The 19,013-nt window shown below is 44.1% G+C and overlaps 1 protein-coding gene across 2 annotated transcripts in view; it reads left to right on the top strand.

Moving 5' to 3' along the window:
- LOC137541463 (probable E3 ubiquitin-protein ligase MARCHF10) overlaps nucleotides 1-19,013 on the top strand; it is a 115,491-nt gene that overhangs the window by 34,603 nt on the left and 61,875 nt on the right. For both annotated transcript variants that reach the window (XM_068262771.1, XM_068262770.1), the window contains exons 4-5: nucleotides 6,509-6,656; nucleotides 13,502-13,651. In XM_068262771.1, the coding sequence (XP_068118872.1) occupies nucleotides 6,509-6,656; nucleotides 13,502-13,651 (298 nt within the window). The remainder of the gene's footprint in view (nucleotides 1-6,508; nucleotides 6,657-13,501; nucleotides 13,652-19,013) is intronic.

The following is a 19,013-nucleotide window of genomic DNA, read 5'->3' as shown; positions in this document are numbered from 1 at the left end:
GTTCTCTCCGTGTCTGCGTGGGTTTCCTCCGGGCACTCCGGTTTCCTCCCACATTCCAAAAACATACGCATAAGTTAATTGGTTCCCCCTAAAAATTGGCCCTAGGCTACAGTACTTACACTACATAATATAGACATATGGCAATGGTAGGGATTAGATTGTGAGCTCCTTTGAGGGACAGTTAGTGACAAGATATATATATATATATATATATATATATATATATACACTGTACAGCGCTGCGTAATATGTCGGCGCTATATAAATACTAAATAATAATAACCCGGAAGGAGAAGGGATATGAGCCGGCGGCCATATTTGATTTTTCCTGGAGCAATAATGGATAAAAAAAACACTAAAAAAGGCACACCAGAGCTGCAAAATTATCAGGTCTCTACCTGATAATGCCGCGCAGGAAGATATCTCAGCCCCTGGTGGAGCGATTTGCTCCATTTAAAATGCTGTACGCGCAGCTAGCACTTTGCTAGCCGCGCGTACAGCTTGATCGCCACCGCTCTGCGGCGATCGCCCGTACGCAGCGGCGCAAGAGGGCCCCCCCTGCCAGAGCCCTGCGCTGCCCGGACCAATGAGTTCCGGGCAGCGCTATGGGCTGGATCGGAGGTGTCTGACGTCAGGACGTCGGCTGACGTCCATGACGTCATTCCGATCGTCGCCATGGCGACAGGAGAAGCCAAACAGGGGAGCGCGTTATATACGCGTTCCCTTGTTTGCTATTGATGCCGGCGACGATCGCACTAGAGGGACACATGCGCCCTCTAGTGGTTTCATGTAGCTACCACTCTGGTAGCTTTACATGAAACACAATTTTTTTTTTTAAAAAAAGGATTTTTGCCAATTTGGCAAAAAAAATTAACCGCCAGGAGGGTTAAGGGACAGTTCTGCGCTGTTCTTAATCTAATGGTGGCCATACATGGTACAATTTTTTCATCCAATCTTACCAATTCTATGTAGTATAAGGGAACTGCCTAAATTATCATTTCAGTATATTCACTTAATTTACCCTTATACTACATAGAAGATGGTAAGATTGGATGAAAAAATTGTACCATGTATGGCCACCATAAGGAAAACTCTCAGAACTGCCTCAATCTCCCTTCACTTAAAGAAAACCTGAACTGAAAATTAAGTCAAAATAACCATACACAAGTCATACTTACCTGCTGCGTAGTTTACTCATCAATCTCTTTCTCCTCTCCTGTGTCCTGTTTGTCCGCTGTGATCAATGGAATTCTCCGTGCTCCCTTTTGAAAATGGCCATTACCCATAACAGCTTCCTGGTCAGCACACAGTTAAACTGTAATATCACCCACTTGAGCCATAGGGAAACATGGACACATCAGTTCTCCTCTCAGCTGTAACTGACAGCAACTGATATATTTCAGTTCTGACAAAATGTTGTCGGAACTGGAAGGGATCATTGTCAAAAGAAAATGGCGAGCTTCTGAGAGGAACTGATGGCAAGGTAACTATTTAATGTTCATTTGAAGTTACCTCATGTGTTTATTTTAAATCATTTTACTCAGTACAGGTTCCCTTTAAGAAAGCATTGGGAAGCTTCTTAATGTGCAGAACCGTTCCCCCTGCTGGTAAGGACAGTTTAAGAAGAAAAAACTGTCGGTAATGCTTTGATAAATCTGGCCCAAAGAGTTTTCCCTCCCATCTGGTGACCGGACGGAAGTGGGAGTAATACAATAAGAAAGTCTTATGGTCCCCACTCTTAAAGGGCTAACACACAGCGACTTCCACTCAGGAAATTGGGTGAAAGTCAACTGTGGCAACTAAAATCCGTTTTAGACACAATTGGTTAACAGTGGGAAGAAACACACGGTTAATGTATTTTAAATAAACACTTGGTTTTATTGTTTTTTTATTTATTTTTAAATCCAGGAAAATGATCTGTTTTTTTTTTTTGCAAGCGTCTGTTCCTTTTTTTCTGCATCTTGTGGCTTGAAAAATGCTGCCTCCTACAGAGCACTAGCTGGCAATGCCATTATTGTGATAGGAATTTGGTGCCGAGACCTCCTATTTTGTCCATTCATCTGTACCGATGAGAATCCAACAAATTCAAATCCCCCCTGCTGGGAAATCATTCTTCAAGCAGAAAGTACAGTACCTTGCAAAAGTATCCCCCAACCCCCACCTTTCCTTGACTTATTTTGTTACATTCCAACCTGTATGTTTTAAATTTTCTTAACCTTATTTTATGTGATCTACACAAAATAGTCTGTGTAGACTGTGTTGAATTTTCCCCGGAGCACAATTAAATCCATCTACTTCAAATCAAAACAAGATACCACAACAAACCTGATAAACTCAGACTGGGCAAGGAGGGCTTTAATAAGAGAAGCACTGCAGAGACCTGGGTTCCACACCAGAGACTGGAGTATTTGACCATAGGACCACAATAAGCCATGGCCAGAAAAAAATTACTTAGCGTGCTGCGTTAAAAATAAGAAGGCACATTTTTTTGGCCAAAAGGCATATGGGCAACTCCTCAAATGTATGGAGGAAGGTGCTCTGGTCAGACGAGACTAAATGTAGGTTTACTGTCACTACGGAAAATGTCTGGCACAAACCCAAAACATCCCATGACCTAAAGAAAACCATCTCCACAGTGAAAAATGGGGGTGGCAGCATCATGCTGTGGTGATCTTTTTCAGCAGCAGGTACTGGCAAACTGGTATGAGTCGAGGGATATTCTTGAGCAAAACCTGTGTTGGTCTGCCAGTGCCAGTGATTTGAGACTGGGATGGAGGCTCACCTACCAGCTGGACAATGACCCTAAGCATACTGCTAAAGCAACAAGGAAACAGTAAAAAAGGGCGCAGGTGGCTAGTGGACAAATCGGGCGCCGCCATTCACTCCCATAATAATTATCGTTTACTGGGCGCTGAACAGGAAAAAAGGGCGCCCGAGAATAATAACGTTTACCAACAGCGCCCGAAGATTTTTCATGTTTTATAACTGCTTGTGATGATTTACGTTTCCTATTTCAATAAAACATTATTTTAAAAGTTATCCCTTAGTGTTTGTAAAACATTATTATTCACGAAACAAAGCGATCAGTACGTAACGTAAATTGTACTATATTTTATCCCTTACTGTTTCTAAAACATTATTCTACACACAATACAGTGATCTCTAAGGAGGGTCTTAGGTTTAGGCACCAACAGGGGGGTCTTAGGTTTAGGCACCAACAGGGGGGTCTTAGGTTTAGGCACCAACAGGGGGGTCTTAGGTTTAGGCACCAACAGGGGGGTCTAGGGGTTAGGGGTAGGTACAGGGATGGTTACTTAGTAATTTTTTTTTTAAACAATATACGTTTCACTATTTAAACGGAAGATTAACGTTTTCACAATTGCCGATTTCATGCACATCGTTTAATGATTTATAACTTTATAAAACATTAATTTTAAACGAAATACAGTAAAATTCATTTTTAAACGTTATCCATGCTTATCGTTTAAAACCCCGCACCCTTTTTTCCCAGCGCCCCTTTTTAACGTACGCAAGCAACAATTGAGTGATTTAAGGAAAACCATCCAACATGAAGAAGCTTGGGCAATTTTGCCTTGAGGAATAGGGGAAAATCCCAGTGGCAAGATGTTTCAAGCTCAGAGACTTTTTCAAAGTGACTTGCAGCTGTAATTGCTACAAAAGGTGGCTCAGCAAAGTACTGAGTTTAGGGGGAGGTGAATAGTTAAACACGCTGTTTTCAGTTTTTACCAATTTGTTGTTTGCTTCGCAATGAACCGGATAAAATATCTTCAAAGTTGTAGACAATGAAATGGTGCGACTTTCAAACAATCCAATTTAGTTCCAGGTTGTGAGGAGCCAAAACTTGAATAATGCCAAGAGGGTGAAAAGACTTTTGCAAGGCACTGTATGTTTAGGGATATTTGCCAGTTAGAGCTGAAACTGTATCATCTTCTGAAAAAGTCCTGACCTGGGATGGTCATCTGCAAAGGACTCTCGCTTATTGGAGCTGCTCACAAGAGGAGGAGTTTGGACAGGTAAAAAGTGGAACTGCTGCTCGGGGAAGACCAGTCTACATACAGAAAGTGAAGAATACAAGTGGAGAAAGGTACATATGGAAGGATGGGCAGTGCAGTGGTGTATCTACAGGGGTGCAGGTATGGCATGTGCCATGGGCGCCTCTTACTGGGGGCACTGTTCTGTAGCATCCCCGATGTTCTCCATACAGATTCTAGTTTGTAACTGGGGGACATTCTGCTGCCTGGTTACATCTTTTGGGGAAGCAAGCTGCCTAACATTTGCGGGGTAGGCTGACCTATTGTGATTCTATATCATAGGCCATGCTTCACTTTAACATATTTGGAGGTGGGCTCATATTTGGGGGGCAATGTACAATGTTTGCCATAGGCGCTGTTTTCCCTAGATATGCCTCTGGGGCAGTGGCAACACATGGAGATGGGCTGCTGCAAATGGATGCTGCATTTGGAAGAGCAGCAGCACATGGAATGGGGAAGGCTGCTGCACACAGAACAGGTGAATACTATACATGGAAGAAGGGGTTGTTATAACAGCACAAGAAAGAGGAGCCTAGAAAAAAAATCAGCCCTGTGGACAAACCTCATGGTTGCCACAGTGAGTAGGCAGAACAGTATCATCTGAAGTAAGACCTCTTTCATGCATTTTAACTGATCAGTTGTTCCACAGCAGTGTATTGTGGAAAGCTTTCAGTTAAAATGCATATAATGTCAACTGACCCATAGGCAAACCAGAACACTGGACTGCACGTCAGTTGTTTTTCACTTGTAACTGACAGCAACTGGTTCAGTTTGAATTAACCTCAAGAGTAATATACCACTAGAAATGTAGCTAAAGGACCTGGAGTTAAAAAAAAAAAAAAAAATACCAAAGAATCTATAGAGAAGCTACAATGGTTGCCCGCAAAGGTTTGGCCAAGACCATCTAAATCCCAATGCACATGAATGTTATTATAATGCTGCTTGGCATCTGAACAAAGATGAGCTTCAAACTGGACTCTGCATGCAAATATAAAGACTTTAAAGGATACCACAACTGACATGTGGCATAATGAGTTAGACATAGGTATGTACAGTGCCTAGCACACAAATAACTATGCTGTGTTCCTTTTTTTCTTTCTCTGCCTGAAAGAGGTAAATATCAGGTATGTAAGTGGCTGACTCAGTCCTGACTCAGACAGGAAGTGACTACATTGTGACCTTCACTGATAAGAAATTCCAACTATAAAACACTTTCCTAGCAGAAAATGGCTTCTGAGAGCAAGAAAGATAAAAAAAGGGGTAATTTCTTATCAGTGAGGGTCACACTGTAGTCACTTCCTGTCTGAGTCAGGACTGAGTCAGCCACTTACATACCTGATATTTACCTATTTCAGGCAGAGAAAGAAAAAAAGGAACACAGCATAGTTATTTGTGTGCTAGGCACTGTACATACACATGTCTATCTCATTATGCCACATGTCAGTTGTGGTATCCTTTAAACTGAGACAATCAAATCCTGAGGATGATGGTTGATTAACCAGCTGTTAGTCTATTCATAAGCAACTATTGAATTGTATTACCCAAATGTCAAAACCCTGGAAATCTGCATGGAAAGATACACTTGAAGCTCATCTCCACTCCTGGATGCTTACTGCCTCAGCAAGACAAGTCTTGGATGTAGTAAGACAGATAAAATTACCATTAGTGGATTCTGTGGCCGATGTTTATAGGGAGCAAGGAACCTCTGTGCAATCAGTATGTGGATGGGAATGCTCGCAAGAAGATGCTTAAACATATTAAAGTATTCAGTAATAAAGCGCAAAGATTCATTAAAGTGTGTAACTTCAGATGTGTCAAAAACACCCACTTCAACAAGTTCATGAGATGCGTGGTTTAGAACTTCTAAAAAAATGGAAAAAAAGCAGCACCAAAAATGGAAAAACAAACAAAAAGGTTGAATAGTCCTCTTAAAGGACCATTAGGTGGAAAAGCACTTATACCTCTCTTGATTCTAGGCTTTGCAGTATTCTTCTCAAAGCCAACGCCTATGGTCAAGGTTCCAGTGGTCTTAAAGGGTGAGGCAGTGTCTGAATCCACGAATACATCACCCAGCATTGGCTCAGGAAGTACTGTCTAAAACAGAGTTCCCCAACCCTGTCCTCAAGGCCCACCAACAGTACATGTTTTGCAGAAAACCACAAACATGCACAGGTGAGGTAATCAGTGTCTCAGCCGAGCTGATTAACTACCTCTGTGGAATTCTACAAAACATGCACTGTTGGTGGGCCTTGAGGACAGGGATGGTGAACACTGGTCTAGAGTACAGCCAGCTACACAAGGTAAATTCCAGAGTATACATGAGACTCTGCAGGTAAGGGTCTGTTCCCTAAAAAAAAATACTGCATGCAGCATTTTTGTTCTTGGCCAGCATTTTTGGTTCTTAGTGTCAGCAGCACTGCTGTAATCCGTAATTTTCTTTATCCTCGGTTCTACAGATCCCTGGGGGGTCCGGAAACGATAAAGTGGGCATGGGATGTCAGTACACCAGCACTGTGTCCAAACTACCCTCTATTAAGAAAGAACCCATAAAGAAAGCAGTACCTCGCACCAGCACAGCGCGACACACAAAGGAATTAATGACAGGTGGGCTGAGTATTGTTCCATTTCTGTGTTACATGTCTCTAGTGTACTGTATCGTCACTATCTGTTATTTATAAATCTCTGCTGATCAGTAAGTTAATGTTGGTGTTTAGAAATAAGATTTTGCCTTCTAAAAACATAAGGTAATTGCTTCAATACAGCTGTAAAGTGAACCAGAGGTGAAAATAATCTGATGAAAAACAATTGAATTTATCCTCCTACTCCGAAAAAATAACTTTTTTTTTTTTTTTTTTAGATATCCCATGGTTTTATTTTGTATTTAAAGATTTAAAGAGGAGCTGTTAGGTATAAGGTCTCAGAGAAAATAAACACATATATCAGTAGCTAAAGATTGGCTGTACTTACATTACATATGCATTTCACTGTCCATGTTTGTACTTCACAGAATTTTTATATAGTATATGCAGAGATTGATGCTCATGGCAGGTTCCATGTTTGTCTGTCTCCTATGAAGCCAATGTGTCGTCCTGTCCTCCCTGCTTCCTGATCACAGAAAAGCTTGTACTGAATAAAAGTAGTGTGCAGTGAATATTAATTAGCCATGTGGCTAGGAACAATAGCGGACTCCTGCAGTGTACTCTGCAGGGAGATTTATCAGTGCTGTGCACTGGACTGAGTTACATGCTATTGTTACTTGACCCTGTAACTTCTCATTAGCAGCCGAGGGGAGAGCCCCAGAATGCTTTGCAGTATGGTATGCGGCTTGCGTCTTCTTAAGAGCTTGGGAATAACAGCTTTGCTGATAAGCACACATCAAATGTAAGAGAGATTTTTATCTTCAGTAATGCCTTTTTGGCTTCCTTCTAAACTGTTTAACACAGGAGAATGGAGGTTTAAATTAGCTTTTGTAGCCTGACAGTTACTCTTTAAACATTTTCATTGGATGTTTTGTTGTCTCAGTCCTCACTGGCAGCTTATTAAGTGTCCCTAAATGAAAATACATGTACTATTGACCTTTTTTTTCTCCCCTGCTCTCAGAAGTTGTATTCTACCAGGAAAAAGTTTATGGCTGTAATCTGCTTATCAGTAATGCTTACTACAGTATATTCCCGACAAGCTACCAACAAGACAGAAGCTGTCACTTCCATGCCTAAAAAAATAACACTTTCAGGCAGCAAAATAAAAAAATTAAATGGCCTATTATGTTTTGCACTGTACATACAGTTCTCATGTCACCTCGGGTACACTTTAAATGAGCAAGAGAGGTTTCCCATGATGCATTTTACCATCTGTTTTAAGAAAGTGTAGTACTGGTCCAAGCCCTGTATGATAAAGCCATATTAATCCATTCCATGCACTGATGAGGGGCCAACAAGTCTGAAACCGCTGTATACATTTTGGAATGATGTGGCTCTGTCAAAATTATAGCTATGCACCAGCAGTTGTGGATGTGTATCTGCCTTTTAGGGGCACAAAGATGATTTGCATATTCAGCTGCAGTGATGCATCATGGGAAACATTACTTGATCACTTAAAGCTGATCAAACTTGGGAAAGTTTACACGAGTCAGTAGCTTATAAGACGCCCACTTTTGAATAGCTGTGGTTGTTAGCCTTGCATAATGGTGGTTTTTTTTTGCAGGACTTTTTCTGCCGTCCAGACTCTTCTAGAGATATGTAAACAAAGTATAACACCAAAATACTTTGCACAAAAATTGGCCCATACAAACCACATGCACACATTTTGCAGTTAAGGGCCTGCTAGATGCACAACTAGCTATCGGAGATGTGTGGTATGATGTTAAATTTGATACATTGTAGAATAGATTTTAGGATATTTTAGGGTGTTTAAGGGCCCGTTTCCACTTGTGTGTTGCGATTCCAGTGCGGAAAACACGTGTGATTTTGCATGCGGATGCGTATTTCCATGCGTTTTTCTATGCGATTTCGCATGCGTTTTGTGGCCAAGTGGTTTTAACCATGTCAATGCTGGTGTGCTTTTTACATTGTTTTTACACAAAAACGCATGCGAAAACGCATAGAAAACCACATGGAAAAAACATATGCGTTTTCCTATTACATTGCATGCGATTCGCACACCACTATGCGGTTTGCAAATTCTGATGGCTCTGCTGTGCAGATTTATCTGCACAGAAAAACGCTACGAAATCCTGACACACAATTTTTACACACAATTGTCCATTTACAGAGATAATTCTCCCACCCAGCATGGGTATGTGTAAAAATACACCCCAAAATCTGAGAGAGTGGGTGATCAGTAGCCCCCAGGGGGCAGTTTAGGACCTAATAGAAAAAATAGTGTTGATAGAAAGTGACAGGGAGTGATTGATGGGTGATTAGGGGAGTGATTGGGTGTAAACAGGGGTCTGAGGGGTGCTGTGGGCGATCAGAGGGAAGGGGGGGGGGGGGGGCAGATCAGTGTGTTTGGGTACTTACCTGCGTGGCTGCAGCGTGCCCCGGTGGTCCCTCGATCACTGGGACCACCAGGGCAGGAGGCAGCCTGTATAATACGCTTTGTATACGTTACAAAGCATATTATACGCTGTGCATGCGGCGATCTGAAGGCTAGTAACCCGCCGGCGCTTCCGTATGGCCGGCGGGTTACTGCGAAAGGGGGGGCGGAGCCTGTCGCCGTCGCCTGATCGCGTCACGCAATCGGTGCATAACCACGCCCGCCACCGATGGGCGTTTGCGGTCATTTGGGCCCAGCCCTTGCCGCCGCCCATCGGCTGTGGGTGGTCGGCAAGTGGTTAAGCTCACCAACTGCGCCAAATAACATACTGGTAGGTAGAAGCAAAGCTAAGAAACGATGGGCCCCAGTTTGAGATTTTGATTTACAATTGATATGGAGCATAAAAAAAGTCTGCCAAGGACAGCCAACAGTGACAGAGAGATGTAAGCAGAAGAGGGGAACAGTGTGTTGATAACCATTATTCAAAGCACATATAAAGATGATCATTGCCAGAATAGCACCAGTGAATAATAGCACCAGAAATACAGCAGTTTGAGGGCTACAGGTGGGTTCTTCTGATCCAGAGGCCACAACCTCTGCATGCACTATTGCTTCACCACTGCAGGTAGGTTAATGGACTGACTCTGTCTTGGGAATATTCGACTGATTGTTGTAGGGAATTGACTGTGAGCTCCAATGAGGGACAGTGGGGGATATGAATAATTCAGTGTACTCTGTGAAGCGCATTGGAAAATGTCAGAGCTATACAAATGCACAATAATGTTTTGTCCCTGTCACCTTTATACGGACACACACTAGCACCCATATTCATCAAATGCCAGTGTAGTTACTAGGTTTGTATCACTGATAGAAAACCACACAGATAAAGGGTATAGTAGGCAGGGAGTACCCTCCACAATGATTTTTAACTGTTTGAAGGATTAATCAGGCACAGAGGTTAATTTTTACTGAGTAGGCGTGGTGGAGCGTCAACAGTCACATAGCTAAAGGTGCCCATTAACAGTGTAGTGGTTCACTGTATGATCTTATTTTCAATAAGATCATTCAGATAAAAAAAACACATTGTATTTAATTGATCCTCAAAAAGTAATTACCAATTTACATGCACTAATCTCCTGGAATGTAGTTTGAATCCTCCTCCTCTCCCCCCCCCCCCCCTTATTCTCCAAGAGCTTGCAAAAGTTTCCGGACCGTGGCCCGACCTTCCCCAGGGTTGGAAGCCTTGACGCAGAAGCAGAAGACTGCAATCAGCAACGCGCCTGCACAGTTTTCTTGGCTGCACCTGCGCAGGACGGAAGCCCTCTGCCATCGCGTCCTCGCTCCCAGTCATGTGGGAGCAAGGACACAGCATTAGAGGGCCTCCGACCTGTTCAGGGCGGCAATTGCGGGCTTCTGGGTCAAGGCTGCCAGGTCCGGACCCTTTAGAAAGGGCCAGGGCCCGGTCTGGACATTTTTAAAAGCTTTTGGAGGAAAAGAGGGGTGGTGCGGGGTTGAAAAGGACACAAACCGATGGAGGTGGGGGCGGTGGTTGGTGAAGGACAGAGACTGCATCCCAGGAGGTTTTGCACCTAGGTAGGTAGGTTTTTTTTTTAAAGTCGCCTCGGATATCCTCTCAGGAAAATGGATCGATGGAACCCAACCACCTAAAAATTGTACCAGTTTCACATTTTTGAAATCTGAATGGTGCAAAGTAGTAAATCGATCACTACTCTCCAATCGATTTATGGTCAAAGAGCAATTATGACATCAGTCCTTGTACAGATAGTTTATTTTTTTGCAGGAAAAAAGGCCAAAAATCACAATCTGGGCTGTGATTATGCTGTCTAGATACTACCTATCAAGATGCATGTTGGGTGGCTTACATCAGCAGAGTCTGCAGGCAGCTTCCCCCCACTATGGTGCATTTCCTCTGCAACAGAGGAAACTGAATTTATTTCAGGAGTGTCAGAGTGAATGTAGCTCAGTTGATGTAAATGAGCGACTAAGCCTCCTGCTCTGTGCAGCAAACTACCACTGCAGCAGGGTGGGAGTTTCTGGGCACTTTCATAGCAACCATACGCCAACAAATAGATGTCTGACGATTACATGCAATGCATTCAAGATATTGCATCATTTTATTTATTGCATTTATAAAGTGCAAACATATTACGCAGCGCTGGACATTAGTTACATACATTATTTAGGGGTGACATACAGCAATAAGACAATACAAGAATACATGTAAAACTAGATCATGCAGCACAGTATGAGTACAATGTAATGCTGAGTCACTGGATGGGACCATAGGCTGGATGTACAGTAATGGAGGTGCATGAACAGTTAGGAGATATAAGGAGGTGGATCCTGCCTGAAGGCTTACAATCTAGAGCAGGCATGGGCAAACTTGGCCCTCCAGCTGTTAAGGAACTACAAGTCCCACAATGCATTGCAGGAGTCTGACAGCCACAGTTATGACTCATAAAGGAAAATGCATTGTGGGACTTGTAGTTCCGTAACAGCTGGAGGGCCGAGTTTGCCCATGCCTGATCTAGAGGGAGAGGTAGGCGCACGAACCAGAGTTCAGCTGTGGGTTTATATAATTGGGGGTGGGGGGGGTAGGACAGAGTTTAAAGGTGAGTTTTGAGGGCCTTCTTGAAGATGTTGGAGGGGGGAACCCTAATGGGGGGAGATGGGGAGTTCTAAAGTATTGGAGCAACTCTGAGTCTTTGAGGCGTGCATGGGATTGGGTGATGCACAGGGCAGTCAGGTGAAGTTCATTGGAGGAGCGGAGTGAGCGGCTAGGTGTGTACCTGTGAGTAAGATTGGAAATGTAGGTTGGGCAGATTTTGTGGACAGATTTGTAGGCCAGACAGTATCTCAAATAATTATGCAAATGTTTTATGCAAATGTATGCAGTTTGTAAAATGACCAATCAAGTGAAGCCAAGGCAGGGTTTGTTTGAGTATGAAGAGTACTGTAGTTACTGAAGCTGAAAAGGGGGCAGTTTGGAGATTTCAATGTGATTAAGGATTTTGAGCTGGCTGTGCATTGGAAATGGAAAGATACATCTTGCAAATTTTTTTAAGTGGAATTTCCCTTCAAAGATTGTGTTTATTACTTTCAGTGGCTACAACCAGCACACTGCAAAGGCTTTCATTTCAGAACAGGGAAGCAGGAAAAAAGGGCACCGGCAACAAGTGGACGAAAAGGGAGCTGCCATAGACGCTAATGCAATTATCATTAATACGGCAAAAAAAGTGCGCCCGATATCGTTAACATTACAACATTAAAGTAGGTTATAGTTTTAGAAGCTTGCAACGTAATAGTTTTTGTCATATTAGTTTGTATGTACGGATTTTATGTTCTCAAAGACATTGGCATCAATTCACTAAGCTTAACTCCTGTCTTTAATAACTCTTCTGAGCTGTTTTACAGTTATCACAATTATATCACCATGGTGATAACTGTAAAACAGATCAGAAGAGTTATTAAAGACAGGAGTTAAGCTTAGTGAATTGAGGCGATTGTTTTTATGTGTAAAATGATGATTCTGCAGGGGGAGTGGTTAGGGTTAGGCACCACCAGGGGAGTTGTTAGGCTTAGGCACTACCCAGGGGATGTTAGGGTTAGGCAACACCAGGGGGGATGGTTAGGGTTAGGCACCACCGGGGGGGGGGGGGGGGGCTGTAGGGTTTGGCACCACTGGGGAGTGGTTAGTTTTAGGCACCACCAGGGGAGGGTTCTGTGTGAGGAAGCTATATTGTTGAATTACATTTTGATTTTTTAACATTAACATATTTTTTTTTATCAACTCCCTGTGTTTTAAAACTATTTATCGTTAACCAATTTTGTTAATGTTTATCGTTATTGAGATTTCGTTATATAGCCGGGCCCTTTTTTCCTGGCACCCTGTTTTCATGCACGCCAGAACAGATTTCATGCTAATTGCTTTTTATAGAAACTGGTGAATTCTGCTATACATTTGCTAAATGCACAACTAATGGAAATGCTTATAATGTGCTTACGCGTATTAGAAACAGAGGAAGTCGCATTAGCTCACACAACACATTCGCTAATTCTTAGTGTATGTATCTGAGTTCAATAATGGTGCTGTCAGAAATGACAGAACAAGCTGCAGTTTGAGGGATCAGACTCATGAACTTCATTTCTTCCTAAAAAAGCTTTTTGATGACCTGCTTTTATTCTAATCTAGTACAGGTCCAGAGGATTGGTGCTTTTTTTTATTTTTTATTTAACTGATATGCCAACCAAATGACAGATTGGTGTTATAGTGCAAGAGAAAGCATCAGAACTCGTCAGCAGCATCAAGGGACCTACAACTTCAGGGCCTTGTCAATACACTGACAAGTAAGACGGTCCTCAATTATTTTTTCCTGCATGTTTTTCATTGTTAGTGTCTCAACCACGTATCACAGTGGAGAAGAAAATAGCACATGCACGGCAGCCTTCTTCAAAGCCAGCTGTCACACACAGAAGAGACGTCACTGGGAAGGAAGGAAATGTGATCAAGAGCCAGGACAAAGCTAAGGAAACCAGGAGATGGAGTGAGTACCATTTTGAATTTTTTAAGCATGGAACTCCAGCCAAAATCATTTTTTTTTAAGCGTTGGACAGACTGAGGGACAGTCAGCGTATCTTAAAGCAGTATAAAACCATAGCTCCCTTTTTGGGAGACCTGTCCCTCTGTCCCTGTTTCCTCCTTATTTGTCCCTCTTTCAGGATTTTGTCCCTCTTTCTATGTAAATATATATATTTATCTACTAAAAAATGTTTTTGATTGGCTCTAAATTTTATTCCCATCCTTTAAATTGATCAAAATGTTAAAATAAAGGAAAATGAACCAGGATAGAAAGGACCAGTGTGTTTTGAATGATAAAACATATTTTTCTTATTAAATCTTTATCGTATGTGTGACTAGGGGTGTGATGTGGGCGTGATTTGGGGTGTGGCAGGGGTGGGGCTTAAGTGCCCCTCGTTCTCATCTCAAAAAGTTGGAAGGTAAGATAAAACCCTGACATAAAATTCAATAAAAACATGTTTTCTTACTTTTTATGACATACGTTTATCATATTTGCTTTTGTGCATAAGTATTATTATTCATTTAGAAATTACAAGTCCTCAAACAGAGCTTACTTGGCATTTTATACGTAACTGGTTTTATTAATCTTGTATTGAAGGCAGTAATACTTTGAGCGTCTGTGTTCAGGAGAATCTGTACAGTCAGAGAATGTCACATTCCTCACTTGATACAATTAAGTAAACACAAGATAACATTATCTCCAGTTTGGATGCGTCCAGCTTTCTGAGCTTGTAATTCCTGTGTTTAACTAATTAATTGCTGTTCTATTAACCACCCTGGCGTTCTATTAAGATCGCCAGGGCGGCTGCATGAGGGTTTTTTGTAAATAAAAAAAAAACTATTTCATGCAGCCAACTGAAAGTTGGCTGCATGAAAGCCCACTAGATGGCGCTCCGGAGGCGTTCTTCTGATCGCCTCCGGCGGCCAAAATTAACACGGAAGGCCGCAATGAGCAGCCTTCCGTGTTTGGCTTCTCCTGTCGCCATGGCGACAAGCGGAGTGACGTCATGGACGTCAGCCGACGTCCTGACGTCAGCCGCCTCCGATCCAGCCCTTAGCGCTGGCCGGAACTATTTGTTCCGGCTGCGCAGGGCTCAGGCGGCTGGGGGGACCCTCTTTCGCCGCTGCTCGCGGCGAATCGCCGCAGAGCGGCGGCGATCGGGCAGCACACGCGGCTGGCAAAGTGCCGGCTGCATGTGCTGCACTTTATTTCATCGAAATCGGCCCAGCAGGGCCTGAGCGGCAGCCATCGGCGGTGATGGACGAGCTGAGCTCGTCCATACCGCTAAGATGGTTAAAGACAAATGGTGGTAGTATATAATATGCTGTAAATAATATTTTAGAGCAAAGAAGAAATGCTGGATTTCATTCCACTTTAACGCTGGCCATAAACTGTGCCTTCAGTCATCCAACAGGCAGGGGTTAGCCAAGATTTGGTTATTAACCTCCCTAGCAGTATTATGGATTTCCAGATTTTAGGATCTACAAGTAGTACAATTTTTTTCACAAGCTTTTTAGAGCCAAAAAAAAGGGAGAAAAAAAAAATCATACTTCCCTGGGATCCAGCACTGCAATTCCTCCCTCTGTCCTCCGGGTGTCGTAACCCTATAGTGAGATCACCTCCTGTCGTCATGATGGGAATTGTCGATCGAGAGCCTCCGAGGACTGGAAGAAGAATGGCTGCCAGCATTTGAATCCCAGGGGAGGCAAGTTAGAAACCCTGCCACGCTGCTCTGTCTCTACATACCTCCTGGTGGCTACCCAGAGTCAGGCTCAGGTTTACTGCTCCTGGCTTGTTTTTTTCCACCCAGAGTCTGACTCGGGGTTACCGCCAAGGAGGTTAAAGATGGACAATGAGATGCTAGTAAGTCCAGCTTGCCAGCAAGTTTAAGGCCACGTTCACAAGGGTGTGTTGCGACGGCCATTTTGTAATGCGGCTTGCAGCACGGCAATGCTCTACCTATGCAGCATTCACAGCGCAACAGGAGCGCTGTGGTATGCCAGCTTGCGGCATCTTAACCAATACATGCAGTGCGTTACCAGTAAAGATGCCCGCATTAACAGTAATGGCTGTATGATTCACTGTACCTGATGCAACATGTGGCACCGCTTTCTTGATCTGTTGCATTGAGTTGCCTATGACAGCATGAACGCAACGATCACTGTGAATGTGGCCTAATGCATGTTGTATACAGCTTGGAATTAGGCTAATGAAAAGTACTTTCTGCCAATTTGTATTGGCCCAGTACCATGAAACATACAATCTGCATGCAAAATGGAATTATCAGCATCTCACTACAATCGCTAGTTACACACAGGTGCTTAAGTATGTGAACCCCTCACAATTCTCTGTGTTTGTATATGGATTTCACCTAAATCATCATCCTTTTCAAACAAGCCCAAAAAGTAGATGAAGACAAACTACATCAACAGATTAGGTTACTATATTTGATTAGAGGTGGCTCGAACCTCGGATTTTTGGTTCGCGCGACCTTTCGCAAACCGCAATAGACTTCAATGGGGATGCGAACTTTGAAAACTAGAAACACTTATGCTGGCCACAAAGTGATGGAAAAGATTTTTCAAGGGGTCTAACACCTGGAGGGGGGCATGGCGGAGTGTGATACATGCCCAAAGTCCCGGGGAAAAATCAGGATTTGACGCAAAGCAGTGTTTTAAGGGCAGAAATCACATTGCAATGCTAAATTGGAGGCCTAAAGTGCTTTCAAACATCTTGCATGTGAATACATCAATCAGGGAGTGTAATTAGAGTACTGCTTCACACTGACACACTAAACTCATTGTGTAACACACCGCAAACAGCTGTTTGCTTAGTGACGGCCATGCTGGACTGGTGCGCACCATGGCCAGAGTGCAGGCCATGGCGGTTTTCAAGCCCATATGGTCACCGGGCTGAGGTAGCTCAATGACAGAACAGTGACTGTCCAGCTGATCGAATTTGGTCTGTCCACAATGAAGCAACAACCTTATTATCTTGGGTGTGCCCCCCCCCCCCCCCCCCGAGACACTCTCATAGCCGGCGGTCATTGCTTCATTGTGATACGCAAGCCCCTTCACCGCGGCAAGGTAACAATCACGAAGGGGAATGGGCACAAGTACATGCCTTTTGTTTTGTTGTTGCAGCTGCAGTGCAGCCAGAAAAATTAAGCAAGCATGTACACGCACCAGAAAAATTATTATAGCGGCCGCTGCTAGCTTAAAAATTCAGTAATCTGCCTGGAGTCCTGGACCCTGTTGGTGGTGGCGGAGAAGGCAGTGAAGCGGCCTGCAGGCAGAGATGCTGTGTGGGGACAGACTTAGTCTTGGGGCAGGCAGTAGCCCTCTGGAATCCATGCTTCATTCATTTTGATGAAGGTGAGGTAATGAACACTTTTGTGACCTAGGCGACTTCTCTTCTCAGTGACAATGTTTCCAGCTGCGCTGAAGGTCCTTTCTGATAGGACGCTTGAGGCAGGGCAAGACAAGTTGGATGGCAAATTGGGACAGATCTGGCCACGGGTCAAGCCTGCGCACCCAGTAGATCAAGGGTTCATCGCTGCTCAGTGTCTACATCCAGACTTTATGCCAGGTAGTCGGCTACCTGCCAGTTGAGGCGTTGGTGGAGGAAGGGCTAAGGCGAGGCGTTGGACTAAACAATGTCCGCATGTCGGACATCACCATGAGATCGCTGGAGCGTCCTGTCTTTGCCTGCGTGGGACAGTAAGCCAGTACCTATTCAGTAGGAGATCTTGGGCAAGTCTCCCTAACACTGCTATCGCCTATAGAGCGCGTCCTAGTGGCTGCAGCTCTGGCGCTTTGAGTCCGCCAGGAGAAAAGCGCAATATAAATGTTCTGTGTTTGTTGTTTGTTTGTTTTTTGTTTGTTTGTTGTTTGACATGGGAGAAGGATTACTGGCAGTGGTACCTTTATTGCGTTGTGCTTTGACATCACCCTTAAACGCACTGTAAAGCATAGTTGCCAGCTTGTTCTGCAAGTGCTGCATCCTTTCTGCCTTCAAGTGAGTGGGTAACATCTCCGCCACTTTGTGCTTATACCAAGGGTCTAGTAGCGTGGCCACCCAGTACAGGTAATTCCCCTTGAGGTTTTTTATACGGGGGACCCTCAACAGGCTGGACAGCATGAAAGACGCCATCTGCACAAATTTGGATGCAGACGTACTATCCATCTCCTCTTGCTCTTCCTCAGTGATGTCAGGTCCCCCCAGCCACGAAGAATACCACGGGACTGTTGAGCAGCACAAGCCCCCTGCGACGCCTGCTGTGGTGGTTCTTCCGCCGCCTCCTCAAAAAACAAACACAAAAAAAACACCTTCCCCATCATCTGACTCCTCCTCCCCCCTCTGTGTTGCCGCAGGTGTTGAGGAAACATCTGGTTCTGCTGAGAATAATCCCACAACTCTTCCTCCTGTAACTGTCCCTGTTCACGCTCCTCCACAGCTTGATCCACCACTCTACGCATGGCACGCTCCAGGAAGAAAGCATATGGGATCAAGTCGCTGATGGTGCCATCACTGCGTCTCACCATGTTGTCACCTCCTCAAATGGCTGCATAAGCCTGCAGGCATTTTGCATGAGTGTCCAGTACTTCGTCCAGAACATCCCCATCTCCCCAGAGCATGTCCTTTCACTGTAGTTGTAGAGATACTGGTTGACTGCTTTCTCCTGTTGTAGCAGGCGGTTAAACATCAGGAGCGTTGAATTCCAGTGAGTCGGGATATCGCAAATCAAGCGCCTCACCGGCAAGTTGTTTCTCCGCTGAATATTGGCCAAGCGTGCCATGGCTGTGTAAGACCGCCTGAAATGCCCACACACCTTCCTGGACTGCTTCAGGACGTCCTGTAACCCTGGGTTAGGTACTTACACAGAAATCTTTGAATTATTAGATTCAGCACATGTGCCATGCAGGATACACGTATCAACTTTCACAAATTCAAAGCCAAAATGAGATTGCTGCCATTGTCGCACACCACGTTGCCGATATCCAGTTGGTGCGGGGTCAGCCACAGATCCACCTGTTTGTTAAGAGCAGCCAGGAGAGCTGCTCCAGTGTGATTCTCCGCTTTGAGGCAAGACATGTCTAAGATGGCGTGACACCGTCGTACCTGGCATAGAGCATAGGCCCTGGGGAGCTGGGGCTGTGTAGCTGGAGAGGAGATCACTGCACCAGTAGAGTTGTACTGCCACTCAGCCGAGGAGGATGACAACAGCAAAGAGGATGTAGGAGGAGGAGAGGAGGTGGCAGCAGGCCTGCCTGCAAGCCGTGGAGGTGGCAGAACTAGGTCCGCTGCACAGCCACGTACTCCCTGC

This window comes from Hyperolius riggenbachi, chromosome 12 (genome assembly GCF_040937935.1).
Source record: "Hyperolius riggenbachi isolate aHypRig1 chromosome 12, aHypRig1.pri, whole genome shotgun sequence".
Taxonomy (NCBI): domain Eukaryota; kingdom Metazoa; phylum Chordata; class Amphibia; order Anura; family Hyperoliidae; genus Hyperolius; species Hyperolius riggenbachi.
This window is presented reverse-complemented; position numbering and strand designations above follow the sequence as displayed.